At 40.1% G+C, this 19,414-nt stretch overlaps 1 protein-coding gene across 1 annotated transcript; it reads right to left on the reverse strand.

The window, feature by feature from the left end:
- Positions 1–2,402: 2,402 nt before the first annotated feature.
- Positions 2,403–17,370, reverse strand: LOC115425538 (P2X purinoceptor 7-like). Its single transcript, XM_030143169.1, is given in 16 exon segments — positions 2,403–3,042; positions 3,044–3,137; positions 5,168–5,292; positions 5,391–5,495; positions 6,630–6,695; positions 8,637–8,686; positions 8,689–8,729; positions 9,166–9,219; positions 9,497–9,578; positions 13,306–13,369; positions 13,371–13,446; positions 15,471–15,508; positions 15,511–15,542; positions 15,545–15,552; positions 16,253–16,349; positions 17,361–17,370. Coding segments are annotated over 16 exon segments (1,350 nt in total). The 3' UTR covers positions 2,403–2,634.
- Positions 17,371–19,414: the final 2,044 nt, after the last annotated feature.

Here is a 19,414-nt window from a genome sequence, read left to right on the forward strand (position 1 = left end):
TTTTTCTTTAAATTTGAGGCTGTTTTTCAGTTCCATCTTCAGTTCAGGTCCAACGTCTCCAACATGTCCAGGTGGACTCTGGGTCACATTTATTCCTTTTATTTGTTCTGGTTTTTAACGCCGTACGTCCATTCAGCTGTGACGTAAACCCACACACACAGACTCATTCAGGGCCCTTTGTGCTGACGTGTGTCCTTTAATCCACTTTATTCCTGTTCATGAACTCGTTCATCATCTGGACCGTTTATGAACTCAAATGAAATAAAACGGTCCAAAACGACAGCAGATTACGACAGCAGGTTCTGATCAAACAAAAGCAGCGGTCAACGGGGCCCAGTTTAACAAAGGCACCTTATTGTACTCATACTTATACTTATTGTATTTATTAAACTAAAGGGGGCGGAGCTAAGAGCTGAACGTCAAAGACGTCAAATACAGGCGTAACGGACCTGGTTTCCCTGGAAACTGACTGGTGTGGACGTGTGGGTCCGAGGATCTGTTGGTAATTGGATTTTCTTCGCAGGAACAAAAGGAAAATTAGTGGTTCATTGATGTTCGTTTTAAAATAGAAGAATTTAAATTGAATTTCAAGGCGTTTTTCTTTTTCAGTGTCAGAACAGATAAACTAAATTTAAAAAAACTGATTGATTTTTGTTTTTTTCCTTCTAATAATAACAAAAAATAAAGTTACTACCTGACAGAAATGGAAAAACGGACCAAAAACAGCTGTTATTTTTTCTTTTTCTCAGACCAGATGTGGTCATTTTCAAGGAAAGATTCTTACGAACGATGGGTTTGTACAAATCTTCCCGTTTGTACAAAAACTGGAGTTCATAGACATTCGTGGATAGGGGTGTGAGAAAATATCAGTTCTGCAATATATCGCGATATTTCCTTTCACAATACTGTACCGATATTAAAAGTACTGTAGGGATATTTGTAGGTATTTATTCAAATGCAGATATTGTGGAGGTTCATTTTTGTTTTTTTGTTTTTCTTTTTTGTTTATATTTTATTTTTTACTTAATACGGTTTTATTAAATAATGCTAATTCCTTTGTTGGAATTGAACTAAAATAATGTTCTGATCTAATAGAATCTGAACATTTGAACAGGATCTGAAACTAATGTCTGTAAAACAGAATTTCAGTTTGAACACAGGAACATTTTGTGATAAAACATTAGATCCTGTTGGGATCAAATAAAAATGTGTTTAATATTTGTGCAGATTTCTGCTGGAATTCAATTCTTCAAGGGAATAATTTAAAAAAAAAAAGAAACAAACCAAAAAAATGGCCTTTTTAACAGCATCATGATATATCGTGATATATTGTATCGTGATTTGTATCGTATCGTCAGATTCTTGCCAATACACACCTCTGTTCATGGAGGGAGCATGTCTACGACATCCAGATTTCGTAAAAAAAAAAACGTCGTTCATAAGAGTCTTTGTGGTTAAAGTTAGGGTTAGTGTCTGTTTATGTGTCTTAAGGCTGTGCGCATATTTCCTGTTTTTCTCAGATTTTTCCAAAGGTCAAAGGTCAAAGATCAAAGGCATCAGTTGTTGATAATCCCATATAAGACAGTTTGTGTATGGAAGTAAATCTGTCTCATCAGATTTTGAATTATAAAAACCACTGAATTTATAGAACTGAATTTTTTTGCACTGAAATTAAGCATCTGAATTTTTTCGGTGTCACATGACCAGCCTACGTAACTTGATTGGCTTGCCGTCAGTTCGACTTGAGATGGAATCACTTATTATCCTTGGTGTCCTGGATGTGTGATCGGAATTTTTTATTCTAAATTTATGAACAAAGTAAAATTGAGAGACAAAAATTCAGATCCTTAATTTTAGTGCAAAAAAAAATCAGATACTTAATTGATGAGACAGATTTACTTCCATATTTGCGTTAATGTTAGCTCGTGTTTTTTAATCTTGTCGATGCGTCTCATGTAGGAATAAATTTTTCGTCCTTCTGTGTGATTTGTTGAACACTTTCCAGAAGGTGGACTCCTTCATGTGAGCAGGTTCTGATCCTGTTCTGGTTCTAAAGTGAAAACAGCTGTTTTTAAACAGAGGAAACGGTCAGAGGATGTTTGTGGAAATCCCATTTATTCACTGAGGACCAGTTTGTGCACCTTCAACAAATGAGTGGAGAGAGAGTTAGAGGGTTTAAAGGGTTAGTGGGGGGGGGTCCATCAGGTCTGAGTAGGGGGTGGGGGGTCCCTGGTTTCTGTCAGATTTGGAGGTCCTGCTTCTCCATCAGGTCTTGGTGAGGGTGGGGGGTCCTTGGTCTCTGTCAGGTCAGGTCAGGGGGGGGTCCTGGTTTTCCATCAGGTCTGAGTGGGGGTGTGGGGGGTCCTGGGTCTCTGTCAGGTCTGGGTGGGGGGTCCCTGGTTTCTGTCAGGTCTGGGGGGGCAGGGTGTCATGGCTCTCTATCAGGTCTGGGTGGGGGTGGGGGGTCTGGTCTATGTTAGGTCTGGGTTGGGGTTGCAGGTCTCTATCAGGTCTGTGGGTGGGGGGTCCTAGGTCTTCATCAGGTCTGGGTGGGGCTGGGTTGGGGTCTCAGGTCACTGTCAGGTCTGGGGGGGGGGTCTCAGGTCTCTGTCAGGTCTGGGTAGGGGGTCTCGATCAGGTCTGGGTGGGGGGTTTTCTGCCCGTCCTAAGGCCGCTGTATTTCCCGTCAGGACTCGGGTACTTGTCCCTGATTCGTCGAACGCAGCAGCTGGGGATGACGGGGTGGGCGTCGTCAGGCGGGACCCCGACCCTCCAGCGGATGTACTGTCTGTAGGCGCAGTGACGCAGCGCCGCCGCCGGGTCGGCCGGAGCCCACAGGGGGTCCCGGTACTGGAGGACGGCCTCCAGCAGCGGGCGACTCAACACCAGCCGCTGGAACAGAGGGGAGGACGTGATGCAGGCGCCGTCGCCGCGACGACAGCACAGCTCCTCCTGGTGGACGGAGGAGGCGACGCAGCGGCCGCAGCGACACCAGGCGGGACGGCAGGGGACCAGGGGGTCCTGAACGGGGGGGTCCTGAATGGAGGGTCGGGAAGCGGTCGCCGGGGGAACGAACTCCACTTTGGCGTCGGACTGCAGGAAGGCAGAGGACGGCCTCCAGGTGTCCGGTGTCCTCACTGATGGACGGACCAGACGGGTGGGATCATTTTACAGAGAAGTTCAAACCTGTTCAGACTGGATAAGTACAGACCCTGGTCAAGACCTGATGGATCTGGGTTCTACAAGTCCAAGTCTGGTCCAGTGACCGGAGTCTGGTCCCCAGTGACCAGAACAAACCAACAGAAGGACCAGTGTCCCTGTACGTCAGCGTCTGTTTCTATTGTGGATCAGAACCAGGTGAATGTGTTCTGTGTAGGTCTGTTCTGTGTTCCAGTCCTGGTTCTGTTCTGTGTTCCAGTCCTGGTTCTGTTCTATGCTCCAGTCCTGGTTCTGTTCTGTGGTCCAGTCCTGGTTCTGTTCTGTGTTCTTCCAGTACTTGGTTCTATGCTCCATGTCCTGGTTCTGTTCTGTGTTCCAGTCCTGGGTTCTGTTCTGTGTTCCAGTCCTGGTTCTGTTCTAGGTTCCAGTCCTGGTTCTGTTCTGTGTCCAGTCCTGGTTCGTTCTAGGTTCCAGTCCTGGTTCTGTTTTCTGTGTTCCAGTCCTGGTTCTGTTCTAGGTTCCAGTCCTGTTCTGTTCTAGGTTCCAGTCCTGGTTCTGTTCTAGGTTCCAGTCCCTGTGGTTCTGGATGCAGATCAATCTAACTATAGAAGTGAGCGGGACTTTCACTGAGGAGAACTGAACTCATCCAATCACAGTCCAGATATGACTTCTATCAGTGACCACTAATGTTATATATTGATATCTGGAACCATTTACATGATATAAAACCATTAAAATATGGACCAGTAGAAGGAAAGGAACAATTTAAAATCTGTCAAAAATTTGTCAAAAATAATGAAGAAAAACAATTCAAGACACTGTGTCCTAAATGCATTATATATGTTTTTTTGTTTCTTTAATAAAATAAATATGTAAAAAAAAAAAAAAAAAAAAAAGAATTAAAAACAACTGTAAAAAAAATGTAAATATTCAAAATTCTCAAAACTGCAAACAAATGTTGTAGACATTGTCCCAAAGAAGATGCATAAAAATTTTGAAATTTGAAATTTGAAAATCCAACCAGTAATTTCAGAGAAAAAGATTGTTTAAATCTAAATGATGGTGACCTTCAGTTTGACCCTTCAAGGTCACTCAAGGTCAAAGGTCATGAACCCAAATGAAATCCAAATATGACTTCTATCAGTGATCAACAGGAATTATATTGACACCTGTAAATATTTACATGTATAAACCATCAACATATGGTGAACTGAAAATGACAAAAATAACAAAAATCGAAATTTCTTAAAACTGTGAATAAACTTCGTAGAAATTGTCCAAGGAAGACACATCTAAAATTTTAAATGAATTCGACCTGTAGTTTTGTCAGAGAACATGTTTTTTTTTTAACAACATGTTTTAGAAATGTTTTTCAAAAATGTGTAAAAAAAAAAAACAAAAAATGCAAGAATTGAGAAAAGACATGGAGAAGCCAATAATGTAATCTCAACCGATAACGTAATAACGGCCGATAACGTAATAAATTTGCCATTTTTTTAAATGTAATAAGCCCATACCTAATATCTGGCCAATAACGTAATAAAAGTCCTGAACTGATAATGTAATAGTTTTTTGGCCAATAACGTTATAACTTATTACGTTATCGGCTCAGTTATTACATTTTGCAAAGAATTTCTTTTATCATTCCAATAACGTAATAAGCAGCCAATAAGTTATAACGTTATTGACCAAAGATATTACGTAATCGGTTCAGGACTTTTATTACGATGTTGGCCAGATATTACGTTACTGTCTTATTACATTTTAAAATTGGCAAATTTATTACGTTATCGACCGTTACTATGATATCAGCTGTTATTACATTATCGGCTTCTGCAGGCACATGTAAAGAACAAGTGTCAAATTTGAAAAAAATCAGGTGAAGAGTGTCTGACAAATTGTTTTTTTAAATACCAAAAAATACCATCGATGATCACAGTTTGTCACTTTATACACAAACTTTAAAACACAAAGTATATTCACAGAGATCGGAAACACAGATGCGAACACCTGTGGACTCTTTACCTTCCGCAGCTGAAGCGACAGCGCTTTAACGTCCTGTAAACTCTTCTTCTGCGACGGTTTGACCAGTCGGACGTAGTTGTCGTCAACGTAGGACACACACAGGATGCACTGGAACACACACACACACACACACACACAACAGGCGGTTCAGTAACAGGGTCAGCCCAAACACTGTCCCACAATGATGACATCACTGTTGACATCACCTTCTGCCTGTCCCGGACCGACTCCACCTTCATCTCTGCGTAGTTCTCTCCGACATCTGCGGAGTAGCAGCTGGTGTTGATGAGCCAGTCCAACAGAACCGTGGTCTGAGGAGAACAGAAGACCCAGATGAACGGAAACCGCTTTAACAACAACAGGTCCAACGTTTAACAGAACATCTGCGACGGAAAACGGAACATCTGCAACGGGAACGGAACATCTGCGACAGAAACGGACTCCAAACAGACAAAGGTAGACTTCAACTGTCAACGACCTGGACGAGGGGTCTACCACACCAGACTAGACCAGACCAGACCCCAGGTGGAGGTCTACCAGAGGTGGTTTCTGTCAGACTGCAGTGGAAGCTCAGCTGCCCCTAAAATTAGGAAATTAAATGCTCAAATCTGTTCAGTTGTTTTCATTTCATTGACTCCAAATGTGTTGGAACACGTTCATCTCTCAGACCAGTTGGTTCAGAATCAGTTTGATCCCAGATCAGTGGACTGGATGTTGTTCACTTCTCCTCCCTTCCCGTGTCTGTGTTTTCTCCTCCATCTCTGCTCAGTGCATTTGTCGTAGACGCTCAGCGTCCATGCACTTCAATGGGACTGAGTGGAACTGGTTTAGACTGACTCTAAACTGGACCAGCATTGGATAAATGACACCATGTTGTCCCGCCCCCGGACGCTCAGCGTCTCTGGGGGTGAATGGAGCTGTGGGCGGAGCTGTGGGCGGAGCTCAGCCGGGCCGGACACTGAGCTTCCACGTGCTGATTGGAGGATGGGTCCAAAGGCTGAATGCGGTTTGATTGACAGCTGTTTTCAGATCTGCTCCTTCACTGACACAGTTCAGTTTAATACCGTCACACATTCTGCTGTGAAATCACACAAACCACGACGACGTTACTTGTTCATTTCTTACACTGTAAATAAAACACACTCATTCTACTTCCTTGTTTCAATTCAACATAATTTCAGCGTTTTCTTGTTTACTTGGTACGATAAGGTCACTGAGCAGTTTCTTAAACAGGAACGGAGGACGAGTTTGTGTTTAAATAACTCGACAATATTTTTGGATGTAAGTCGACAGTGAGCTTCCCCTGTCTGAAAGACCAGCAGCCGCCACTGAGGTCTACCACACCAGAAAAGATTATATTAGTTTATAAACCAAAACATCCTAAAAACCTGCTGTTTCTGTGTGAAGTTGTTTATGTTCTGAACAGACTGTACGTTTGTTCTCACCAGAGCGTAGTAGGACAACGTGGATCCGATGTAGAGGATGAGCTGGATGAAACTGAACCGACCTGCCTGAAAAACAAAGAACAAGGTCTGAAATATGAAAGGAACCATCGCTGAAATATCCATCCATCCATCCATCCATCCCTCTATCTATAGTAAACATTTCTTTATATAATATACAAAGGCAAAATCAAAAGTGCTCAAAATGGCCAGAATAGGCTCAGACCTTTAAGAGTTAATGTCAATGGGATTTTTTCCAGTTTAAATAAAACTCAACAAAACAAAAAAAACTTCTAGAGATGTTCAAGATGAATTAAATCCAAACAGACTTCACTTTAAATACTGACATGAACCTGCCAGAAAACATGTACATCTGTATGTTTTGTGTATTTTAATTCTAATGCACATATTTCTTTCTGCATGTTCTTGTTTTTTTCTAAAGAGACGAAAATAAAAACCGTGAACCCCTTAAAACCCTGAAAAACCAAACTAAAGGTGACCTGACCTCCTCTTCATTAGTTTTATTCATTTCACTGACTCTTCCTTTGTTTCTTTCTGTTTTTTTCCACCTTTCATTTACCCGTTCGGAGTCGATAACTTTCATTTGATTCCTTATTTTTTCTTTTTTTTCCAGAATGGACGGACGAAGCGTAAAATCCCAGTCATAATACCATCACAGATGAGCAGAGTTGGACGAGTGCCGCCCGTCGCTCTGGGCTTTCCCACAACTTTCCACTTAAACCAGCGCCTCATTTGGGATCAGCTGATAAGAGCTCGGCGTTAAATCGACTCACTGCAGATCGGAGCCAAGAAAACCTGATTAACTGACAAACTGAGGTCACAGAGTTAAAGCCGAACAAGGAAGACACACTGCTCAGGCGCTGGGGCATTTTTTTAAAGAGATTTGGGTTTTTAATCAAAGAAACAAGAAAAAAAATAATGATTTTTAACACTCTTAAACCCCAACGTCCACACTTTAACCAAAACCATCCACTGATCTAAACTGTTTAATACCTGCTGATCCACAATCTGATCAATACATGGAAATAATTGGTGTAAAATACAGTTTATCATATGTTCATGGTCATCAGATATGACCATATTTGACATCAGAGGCTCCGTAGTTACTGTGGAAACACAGTCATCTTCTACAGCATGATTCACCAGTAAAACCCATGGAGCTGAACGTGACAGTGGATGGACACACTGGGGTTATGTGGATTAAATAATATATAAAATGAACAAAAATGAATCAAAATTACAAAAAATATATAAGTGAAATAAATAAGCAAATAAAGGTACTAAGTGAAGTAAAAACAGGATAGAATAAGCTACAAAATGAATAAAAATAGTCAATTTAATCTACAAACTGGACAAAAGTGAAAAATAAACCAACAAAATAATATGTACCATGAACAAAATAACCAGAAACTGAATAAAAGTGGAAGAAAAAGTCATAAAATAGGAACAAAATTAATCAAAAATAATAAAAAAATGAAAAAGAATGAAAAAAATTAACAAAGTAATAAAATAGTTTTAAAAAAAAATTACAAATGTTCAAATAACAAATAATGTGGAAATAATAAGAAGAAATTGACTAAATGAAGTAAAAAAAAAAAAAAAAAAAAAGGATTAAATAAGCCACAAAACTAAATAAAAACTGTCATAAATAGGAAACAAAATAACCAAAACAAACAAAATAATTAAAATGAATAAAAAAACTAACAGAATTAATAAAATATAAGAAAAATGAATAAAAAAATTATTAAATAAGTTGTAGAAGTCTGCTTTTATATCAGTTAATGATCTATTTTAGCTGAAAAAGTTCCTTTTTTTCTTCAGTTTCCTCAGTTTTGTTTTGTTTTTTTAATAGCCTTTGAATTTCCTTTGAACTTAATGAACATGTATGTGAATTAAATCTAGAAAATACAGGCTTTACAGTGAAAAACTCAACTACAGAGGACGATTAAGACTGTGTAAAGGCTTAAATGTGTGGAGGCGAAGCTCCGCCCCCTGTCCAAACACCATGATGTCGAACCTGATGCCGAACGCCTTGTACGCGTCCGATGTTCTTCTCCGTTCACCGTCGTGTATTTGGCAAATCTGAAAAAATAACAAAATAAATATTAAGGCAAACGTGCGTCAGGAGGTGAATTAAATCCAACGAAAGATGAAACATTTCAGTCTGATTCTGTTAAATTAGAACGACGTAAAACAGGTCAATAAAAACAGAAGAACCACAAAGAATGAAAATACCAACTTTACCGAATGTTTGAGTGAAATCAATCATAAGATTTAATGTAAAATGAACCGGAAATGTATGAAGAAAAAGAAGGAACATTGAACAATATCTGCCTCAGTTTAATATTTATACATGTACGAAAAAAACAAATATACACTTACAAATACACAAAACCAGGTTCAGGGTCTGACCCCCCGACTGAAGTTCAGTCCTGGGTTCAGGGTCTGACCCCCCGACCTGAAGTTCAGTCCTGGTTCAGGGTCTTGTTGCTCTGCCCCCCCTCGGACCCCCCCTCACCTGAAGTTCAGTCCTGGGTACAGGGTCTTGTTGCTCTCCTTCTCGTCCCCCCTCGGACCCCCCCCTGCCCTCGGACCCCCCCCTGCCCTCAGACCCCCCCCCACCTAAAGTTCAGTCCTGGGTACAGGGTCTGACTCCCCCACCTGAAGTTCAGTCCTGGGTACAGGGTCTTGTTGCTCGGACTCCCCCCCTCGGACCCCCCCCCCCCCCACCTAAAGTTCAGTCCTGGGTACAGGGTCTTGTTGCTCTGCCCCCCCCCTCGGACACCCCCTCACCTGAATTTCAGTCCTGGGTACAGGGTCTTGTTGCTCTCCTTCTCGTCCAGGCCGTCCTGAATGAGTACCTGGGGAGGCAGCGGTGCATGAGCCGTGTCAGGTTACAGTCCCATCTGATCTGGATGCCGATGACCCCCCCTGTGTGGACGCCCAGAGGAACAGCACCCCCCCACACACACATTATTATTATTCCAACCCAGACTGGAGTGAACCGTCCGCTCCTGAATCCATCTGATTCCACGGATGAGTTCAAACGGACTTTAACCATCAGATAAAAAAACAACCAACCTGAGTCGAACTACAGCTGGGACCAGATGGGGCATTTAAGGGACTACATGATGCATTTAAGGGACTACATGATGCGTTTAAGGGACTACATCATGCATTTAAGGGACTACATCATGCGTTTAAGGGACTACATCATTGCGTTTAAGGGACTACATCATGGCGTTTAAGGGACTACATCATGCGTTTAAGGGACTACATCATGCGTTTAAGGGACTACATCATGCGTTTAAGGGACTACATCATGCGTTTAAGGGACTACATGATGCGTTTAAGGGACTACATCATGCGTTTAAGGGACTACATCATGCGTTTAAGGGACTACATGATGCGTTTAAGGGACTACATGATGCGTTTAAGGGACTACATGATGCGTTTAAGGGACTACATCATGCGTTTAAGGGACTACATGATGCGTTTAAGGGACTACATGATGCGTTTAAGGGACTACATCATGCGTTTAAGGGACTACATCATGCGTTTAAGGGACTACATCATGCGTTTAAGGGACTACATCATGCGTTTAAGGGACTACATGATGCATTTAAGGGACTACATGATGCATTTAAGGGACTACATGATGCATTTAAGGGACTACATCATGCATTTAAGGGACTACATGATGCGTTTAAGGGACTACATGATGCGTTTAAGGGACTACATCATGCATTTAAGGGAGTACATCATGCATTTAAGGGAGTACATGCTGTGTTTAAGGGACTACATGCTGCGTTTAAGGGACTACATGATGCGTTTAAGGGACTACATGATGCGTTTAAGGGACTACATGATGCGTTTAAGGGACTACATGATGCGTTTAAGGGACTACATGATGCGTTTAAGGGACTACATGATGCGTTTAAGGGACTACATGATGCGTTTAAGGGACTACATCATGCGTTTAAGGGACTACATGATGCGTTTAAGGGACTACATGATGCGTTTAAGGGACTACATCATGCGTTTAAGGGACTACATCATGCGTTTAAGGGACTACATCATGCGTTTAAGGGACTACATCATGCGTTTAAGGGACTACAATCATGCATTTAAGGGACTACATCATGCATTTAAGGGACTACATCATGCATTTAAGGGACTACATCATGCATTTAAGGGACTACATGATGCGGTTTAAGGGACTACATCATGCGTTTTAAAGGGACTACATCATGCATTTAAGGGTAGTACATGCTGTGTTTAAGGGACTACATGATGCGTTTAAGGGACGACATGATGCGTTTTACGGACTACATGAGGCTTTAAGGGACTACATGATGCGTTTAAGGGACTACATCATGCGTTTAAGGGACTACATCATGCGTTTTAAGGGACTACACATGCGTTTTAAGGGACTACAGGATGCAATTTAAGGGACTACATCGATGCATTTCAGGGACTACATCATGCGTTTAAGGGACTTACATGATGCATTTAAGGGACTACATCATGCATTTAAGGACTACATCATGCGTTTAAGGACTACATCATGCTAGTTTAAGGGACTACATCATGCATTTAAGGGACTACATGCTGCGTTTAGGGACTACATCCTGCGTTTAAGGGGACTACATCATGCGTTTAAGGACTACATCATGCGTTTAAGGGACTACATGATGCATTAAGGGACTACATGATGCATTTAAGGGACTACATGATGCGTTTAAGGGGACTGACAATGATGCGTTTAAGGACTACATGATGCATTTAAGGGCAGGACAGAGTCGTTATACTGAGTTTATTTTATCATGTGAATGATGTTAATCCTGTGTTTTTTGCATCATGCGTTTAAGGGACTACATGATGCATTTAAGGGACTACATGATGCATTTAAGGGACTACATGATGCGTTTAAGGGACTACATGATGCGTTTAAGGGACTACATCATGCGTTTAAGGGACTACATCATGCGTTTAAGGGACTACATCATGCATTTAAGGGACTACATGATGCATTTAAGGGACTACATGATGCGTTTAAGGGACTACATGATGCATTTAAGGGACTACATGATGCATTTAAGGGACTACATGATGCGTTTAAGGGACTACATGATGCATTTAAGGGACAACATCATGCATTTAAGGGACTACATGATGCGTTTAAGGGACTACATGATGCGTTTAAGGGACTACATGATGCGTTTAAGGGACTACATCATGCATTTAAGGGACTACATGCTGCGTTTAAGGGACTACATGCTGCGTTTAAGGGACTACATGATGCGTTTAAAGGGACTACATCATAGCGTTTAAGGGACTACATGATGCGTTTAAGGGACTACATGATGCATTTAAGGGACTACATCATGCATTTAAGGGACTACATCATGCGTTTAAGGGACTACATCATGCGTTTAAGGGACTACATCATGCGTTTAAGGGACTACATGATGCATTTAAGGGACTACATGCTGCGTTTAAGGGACTACATGCATTTAAGGGACTACATCATGCGTTTAAGGGACTACATGATGCGTTTAAGGGACTACATGATGCGTTTAAGGGACTACATGATGCATTTAAGGGACTACATGATGCATTTAAGGGACTACATGATGCGTTTAAGGGACTACATGATGCGTTTAAGGGACTACATCATGCGTTTGAGGGACTACATCATGCGTTTAAGGGACTACATCATGCGTTTAAGGGAAGACATCATGCGTTTAAGGGACTACATCATGCGTTTAAGGGACTACATGATGCATTTAAGGGACTACATGATGCATTTAAGGGACTACATGATGCGTTTAAGGGACTACATGATGCGTTTAAGGGACTACATGATGCATTTAAGGGGCAGGACAGAGTCGTTATACTGAGTTTATTTTATCATGTGAATGATGTTAATCCTGTGTTTTTGCAACAACAGTGAAATATTTATTCAATGTTTATTCAACACACACACTATTTACATCCACGTACATACTGTTAATATTGGGTCTGTTCATATTTATGTCTATTTTTATTTTGTTCTACGTTTAGTTCTATTCTTATTTTACTTTTGTTAAATTTTCTAGTTTATTTTCTTATTTGTTTTTTGTGATTTCATATTTGCTCTGTTTCTTATTTTCATATGCATTTGTGCTTTATTGATGGTACTCCTAATTTCACTGAACACACACTGACATAAAGGCTGTTCTATTCTATTCTATTCTATTCTATTCTATATGATCGTACATCTGTACCTGTGTTCCACTTTCTTCTAAAACTATTTTATTGTGTATAAAACTAAGTATCATCTGTAAATATTCGGTGTTTTTTTCGTTCTGTGTTTACAGTTCATCTTTAGTTCATTGTTAAAATCATTTCCTGTGTTGGTTGCGACAGTCGTTTCATTTCAGCTTCACCGAAGTCGAACTCATTTCACATCTGAAACTATCACCGAGTAAAGAGGAAGAGAAACTGGGCAATGGGCAACGAGTGACAAACATTCAACTGCTGAGTGGAAAACTGTTCTGAGATCAGCTTCTGCAGGTTCATTTAGGATGTTCATGAGGTTTATCTGATCTGAGACAGACGACATCAAACACTCAAAACTGGAGCGGCGGGGGGGTGGGGGGGGGGTGTAATAAACCTACCTCTATTGCCATCTGGCTGAAGGACTCCCCGGCCTCGTCCACCATGTCTCCCAGTCTGAATAATCGGACACAGGGGGTCACTTTTCCTGGTGCAGCTCCTCAGGTAGGCGTCGTTCATCTGAGGCAGGATGTTCCTCCTGAAAAAACACCAAAATATCCAGAAACTAGTGGAAGAAAAACGTGATTAAGGAAGAAAAAACTGCAACTAACGGGAACAAAATCAACTAAAACGAGTGAATCTATGGAAAATAAAGTCAAACCATCAGTGCTTTTATTAAAGTTAAACTCAGATGAAGTCAATGAAAAACAAGTGGTTGTCAGGTACAACAAACCCGCCCCTTTATCTGGTTTAAAAATGCATCAAAAATCTGAACTTTATTCTACTTTTCCAGAAATGTAACCACATCTATTTTATCTGAGTTTGTTTTCTACACAGAAGCCGTTTAGTGAATCTGTAACTTAGACTCTTCAGCCCCACGCACTCATGATGCAAACTCCAGCTCTAAAGCACTACGACCAACACAAAGGAATGACTAATGATAAACAAATATTACAGATGTTACCATAGCAACCAGAAGTCACATCACCTGGAGGTGTGAGAATGGACTGGAACACAGATGTGGAACAAAACACATTTAGGTTTGATCTGATGAATACTGAGAATACTGGGAATACTGGGAATACTGGGAATACTGGGGAGTTTAACAACTGTTTAAACTGGAGCAAGACTGAAGGGTTTGAGTTCAATGACTGAAAAGAGACAGACAGAGAGAGAGAGACAGACAGAGAGAGAGAGACAGACAGAGAGACAGAGAGAGAGAGACAGACAGAGAGACAGACAGAGAGAGAGACAGAGAGAGAGACAGACAGAGAGACAGACAGAGAGAGAGAGACAGACAGAGAGAGAGAGACAGAGAGAGAGAGACAGACAGAGAGACAGACAGAGAAGAGAGACAGACAGAGAGAGAGACAGACAGAGGGACAGACAGAGAGACAGACAGAGAGAGAGTAGACAGACAGAGAGACAGACAGAGGGACAGACAGAGAGAGAGACAGACAGAGAGACAGAGACCAGAGAGAGAGACAAGACAGAGACAGACAGAGAGAGAGACAGAGAGAGAGAGACAGACAGAGACAGACAGATAGAGACAGACAGAGAGACAGACAGACAGAGACAGACAGAGAGAGAGAGACAGACAGAGAGAGAGAGACAGAGACACAGAGAGAGAGAGAGAGAGAGACAGACAGAGAGAGAGACACAGAGAGAGAGAGAGAGAGACAGAGAGAGACAGACAGAGAGAGAGAGACAGAGAGGACAGCAGACAGAGATAGAGATACAGAGACCAGAAGAATAGATAGAGACAGACAGAGAGAGAGAGACAGAGAGAGATAGAGACAGAGAGAGACATACAGAGATAGAGAGAACGAGATAGACAGACAAGAGAGACAACAGAGAGAGAGACAGACAGAGAGAGACAGCAGAGAGAGAGAGACAGAGAGAGAGAGAGGCAGACACACAGAGAAGAGAGACAGACAGAGAGAGATACAGACAGAGAGACAGACATAGAGAGACAGAGAGAGAGAGACAGACAGATAGAGACAGAGAGATAGAGAGAACAGACAGAGATACAGAGCGAGAGCAGACAGACAGACAGAGACAAGAGAGAGAGACAGAGAGAGACAGACAGAAAACAACAGAGAGAGAGAGACAGAGAGATACCAGACAGAGAGACAGACAGAGAGATAGACATACGAGAGACAATAGAGAGAAGAGACAGAGAGCAGAGACAGAAGAGAGACAGAGAGAGAGAGAGAGACAGAAGAGAGAGACAGACAGAGAGATGACAGAGAGATAGAGCAGACGAAGAGAGACAGAGAGCCGACAGAGAGGAGAGACAGACAGACAGACAGACAGAGAGAGAGAGAGAGACAGAGAGACAGAGAGAGACAGACAGACAGACAGACAGCAGAAGAGAGAGCGAGACAGAGATAGAGAACAGAGACAGAGAGAGAGACAGAGACAGAGAAAGACAGACAGATTGGACAGACAGACCGACAGACAGACACACAGACATACATTACTAAACTCCATTCCTGTTCTACAAAAGTCTTAAACTGGTGTTTGGTGTAAAACCTTCTGATTGGCTGACTGAAGTGTCACCTGATTTAGTTGAAGGCGGGAAAGCGTATGTTGTTTTTGTGATGAGGATGGTGAAGTTTTCAGCGGCCGCCACAGAGCAGGTCTGGAACAAAACACACTGAACCCTTCATCCATCTGTCCTTCATATACCTGTCTGTCCTTCATATACCTGTCTGTCCTTCATATACCTGTCTGTCCATCATATACCTGTCTGTCCATCATATACCTGTCTGTCTTTCATATACCTGTCTGTCCTTCATATACCTGTCTGTCCATCATATACCTGTCTGTCCTTCATATACCTGTCTCTCCATCATATACCTGTCTCTCCATCATATACCTGTCTCTCCTTCATACCTGTCTCTCCTTCATATACCTGTCCTGTCCTTCATATACCTGTCTGTCCTTCATATACCTGTCTGGTCCATCATATACCTGTCTCTCCATCATACCTGTCTGTCCTTCATATACCTGTCTCTCCTTCATATACCTGTCTGTCCATCATATACCGTCTCTCCATCATATACCTGTCTCTCCTTCATATACCTGTCTCTCCTTCATATACCTGTCTCTCCATCATATACCTGTCTGTCCTTATATACCTGTCTGTCCTCATATACCTGTCTCTCCATCATATACCTGTCTGTCCATCATATACCTGTCTGTCTATCTGTCATTTGAATCCACAACCGTCTGGTTTCTCCAACTTTGACTCTGAACCGAAACTCATCCTTTAAGCTAAAAAACAAAACAACACTTTAACATTTTACTGAAAATGATCCGATAATAGCGTCCACTCGTACCTCGGAGGGTTGGTTTTGGCTTCTATCGGACACCAGGCCGAAACTTCACAGGTTTTCTTCAACACGTCGAACCTCACACATGATCCCGTCTGAACCCCTGAAGGAAACAAACGTAAAGTCAACGGATAAAAGACTGAGAGCGTTTGTAAAGAGTTTAGGGTTAATGTTGTTTCTGTGGGCGTATTGTGGGTGTGGCTTCTGTAAACATGTGACTATGTTTGCGTTCACTGTGTGAACATGATGCAAGTTATGAGTGGAACAGAAATGATACTGACCCCGTTCACATCCACACTGAGTTTAGCATAGCTTTTGTATATTTGAGCATTTTTGCGTACGTTAGTGTATTTTTGCATATTGTTTGTATATTTTTGTGTATTTAAGTGTTTTTTTTTGTACATTTTAGTGTATTTTGTATATTGTTTATATAATGTAATGTATGTTTTATGTATTTAAGTGTATTTAGTGTATTTTTGCATATTGTTTGTACATTTTTGTATATTTTAGTGTATATTTTGTGTACGTTTTGCACATCTTAGAGTATATTTGAGTATTTTAACATATTTAATGCATTTGTGCATATTGTTTGTATATTTTTTGTGCATTTTAGTGTATTTGCATATTATTTGTATATTTTAGTGTATGTTTTGTGTATTTCAGCATATTGTTTGTTTTGTTCAGCATATTGTTTGTACCTTTTTGTATATTTCAGTGTATTTTCAGTGTTGTATTTTAGTGATGTTTTGTGTATTTTAGCATATTTTAGTAAATTTTTGCATATTGTTTGTATATTCTAGTTTTTTTTGTGTATTTAATATATCTTTTGAACTTTAGGGTATTGTAGTGTATTGGTTCTATATTTTGTGTATTTTTTGTCCATGTTGTTGTATAATAACTATGACTGATATTTAGTGAATGGAACGTCTGAAATTTGACCAAAGACGCCTTGACAAATATCTTAAATAGTCATAAATATGTCCTCATTAACACCCTGTAAATACTCTGTCATCTGTGATCCAGTACATTATTATAATAGTACAACATGAACTTTATATCATTAGTTTGTTTATACAAACGTTAAAAGTTCATCTGATTTATTTAGTTCTGTTACATCTGAACATGTAGGAGAAAAAGAAATCATAGAAAACAGACGGAATATAGTTAAACATGAGTTAAAGACAATAACAGGAAGTTTGATTCTACCGTCATATATGTACGTCTGAACTGTAAAAGAAACCCAATCATGACTAAAACGTCTAAACCAGGGTTTTTGATATTTCTTAAGTGCATGTAAACGCATCAGATCTGATTATTATTCTGATGAATACAGTTATTGGACTTTAATGTCATGTAAATGGGCTCAGTGAAGGACTTAGAGTGGTCACTGCATGTTTGTTCTAAAACTGTTCAAATACTGGACTAAAACCTTTTCAAATACTGGACTAAAAAACTGTTCAAATACTGGACTAAAAACTGTTCAAATACTGGACTAAAAACTGTTCAAATACTGGACTAAAACCTGTTCAAATACTGGCTAAAAACTGTTCAAATACTGGACTAAAAACTGTTCAAATACTGACTAAAACCTGTTCAATACTGGACTAAAACCTGTTCAAATACTGGACTAAAACGTTCAAATACTGGACTAAAAACTGTTCAAATACTGGACTAAACCTGTTCAAATACTGGACTAAAAACTGTTCAATATACTGGACTAAAACCTGTTCAAATACGGACTAAAAACTGTTCAAATACTGGACTAAAACTGTTCAAATACTGGACTAAAACTGTTCAAATACTGGACTAAAACCTGTTCAAATACTGGACTAAAACTGTTCAAATACTGGACTAAAAACTGTTCAAATACTGGACTAAAACTGTTCAAATACTGGACTAAAAACTGTTCAATACTGGACTAAAACCTGTTCAAATACTGGACTAAAACCTGTTCAAATACTGGACTAAAACCTGTTCAAATACTGGACTAAAACCTGTTCAAATACTGGACTAAAAACTGTTCAAATACTGGACTAAAAACTGTTCAAATACTGGACTAAAACTGTTCAAATACTGGACTAAAACCTGTCAAATACTGGACTAAAACCTGTTCAATACTGGACTAAAACCTGTTCAAATACTGGACTAAAACCTGTTCAAATACTGGACTAAAACTGTTCAAATACTGGACTAAAACCTGTTCAATACTGGACTAAAAACCTGTTTCAAATACTGGACTAAAACCTGTTCAATACTGGACTAAAAACTGTTCAAATACTGGACTAAAACTTAAATACTGACTAAAACCTGTTCAAATACTGGACTAAAACCTGTTCAAATACTGGACTAAAAACTGTTCAAATACTGGACTAAAACCGTTCAAATACTGGACTAAAACTGTTCAAATACTGGACTAAAACCTGTTAAAATACTGGCTAAAACCTGTTCAAATACTGGACTAAAACCTGTTCAAATACTGGACTAAAACTGTTCAAATACTGGACTAAAAACTGTTCAAATACTGGACTAAAACTGTTCAAATACTGGACTAAAAACTGTTCAAATACTGGACTAAAACCTGTTCAAATACTGGACTAAAACCTGTTAAAATACTGGACTAAAACCTGTTCAAATACTGGACTAAAACCTGTTCAAATACTGGACTAAAACCGTTCAAATACTGGACTAAAACCTGTTCAAATACTGGACTAAAACTGTTCAATACTGGACTAAAACTGTTCAAATACTGGACTAAAACTGTTCAATACTGACTAAAACTGTTCAAATACTGGACTAAAACCTGTTCAATACTGGACTAAAAACTGTTCATACTGGACTAAAACGTTCAATACTGGACTAAACCTGTTCAAATACTGCTAAAAACCTGTTCAAATACTGGACTAAAACCTGTTCAAATACTGGACTAAAACTTTCAAATACTGGACTAAAAACTGTTCAAATACTGGACTAAAAACTGTTCAATACTGGACTAAACCTGTTCAAATACTGGACTAAAACCTGTTCAAATACTGGACTAAAACCTGTTCAAATACTGGACTAAAACCTGTTCAAATACTGGACTAAAAACTGTTCAATACTGGACTAAACTGTTCAAACTGGACTAAACCTGTTCAATACTGGACTAAAACCTGTCAAATACTGGACTAA

This window comes from Sphaeramia orbicularis, chromosome 9 (genome assembly GCF_902148855.1).
Source record: "Sphaeramia orbicularis chromosome 9, fSphaOr1.1, whole genome shotgun sequence".
NCBI lineage: Eukaryota > Metazoa > Chordata > Actinopteri > Kurtiformes > Apogonidae > Sphaeramia > Sphaeramia orbicularis.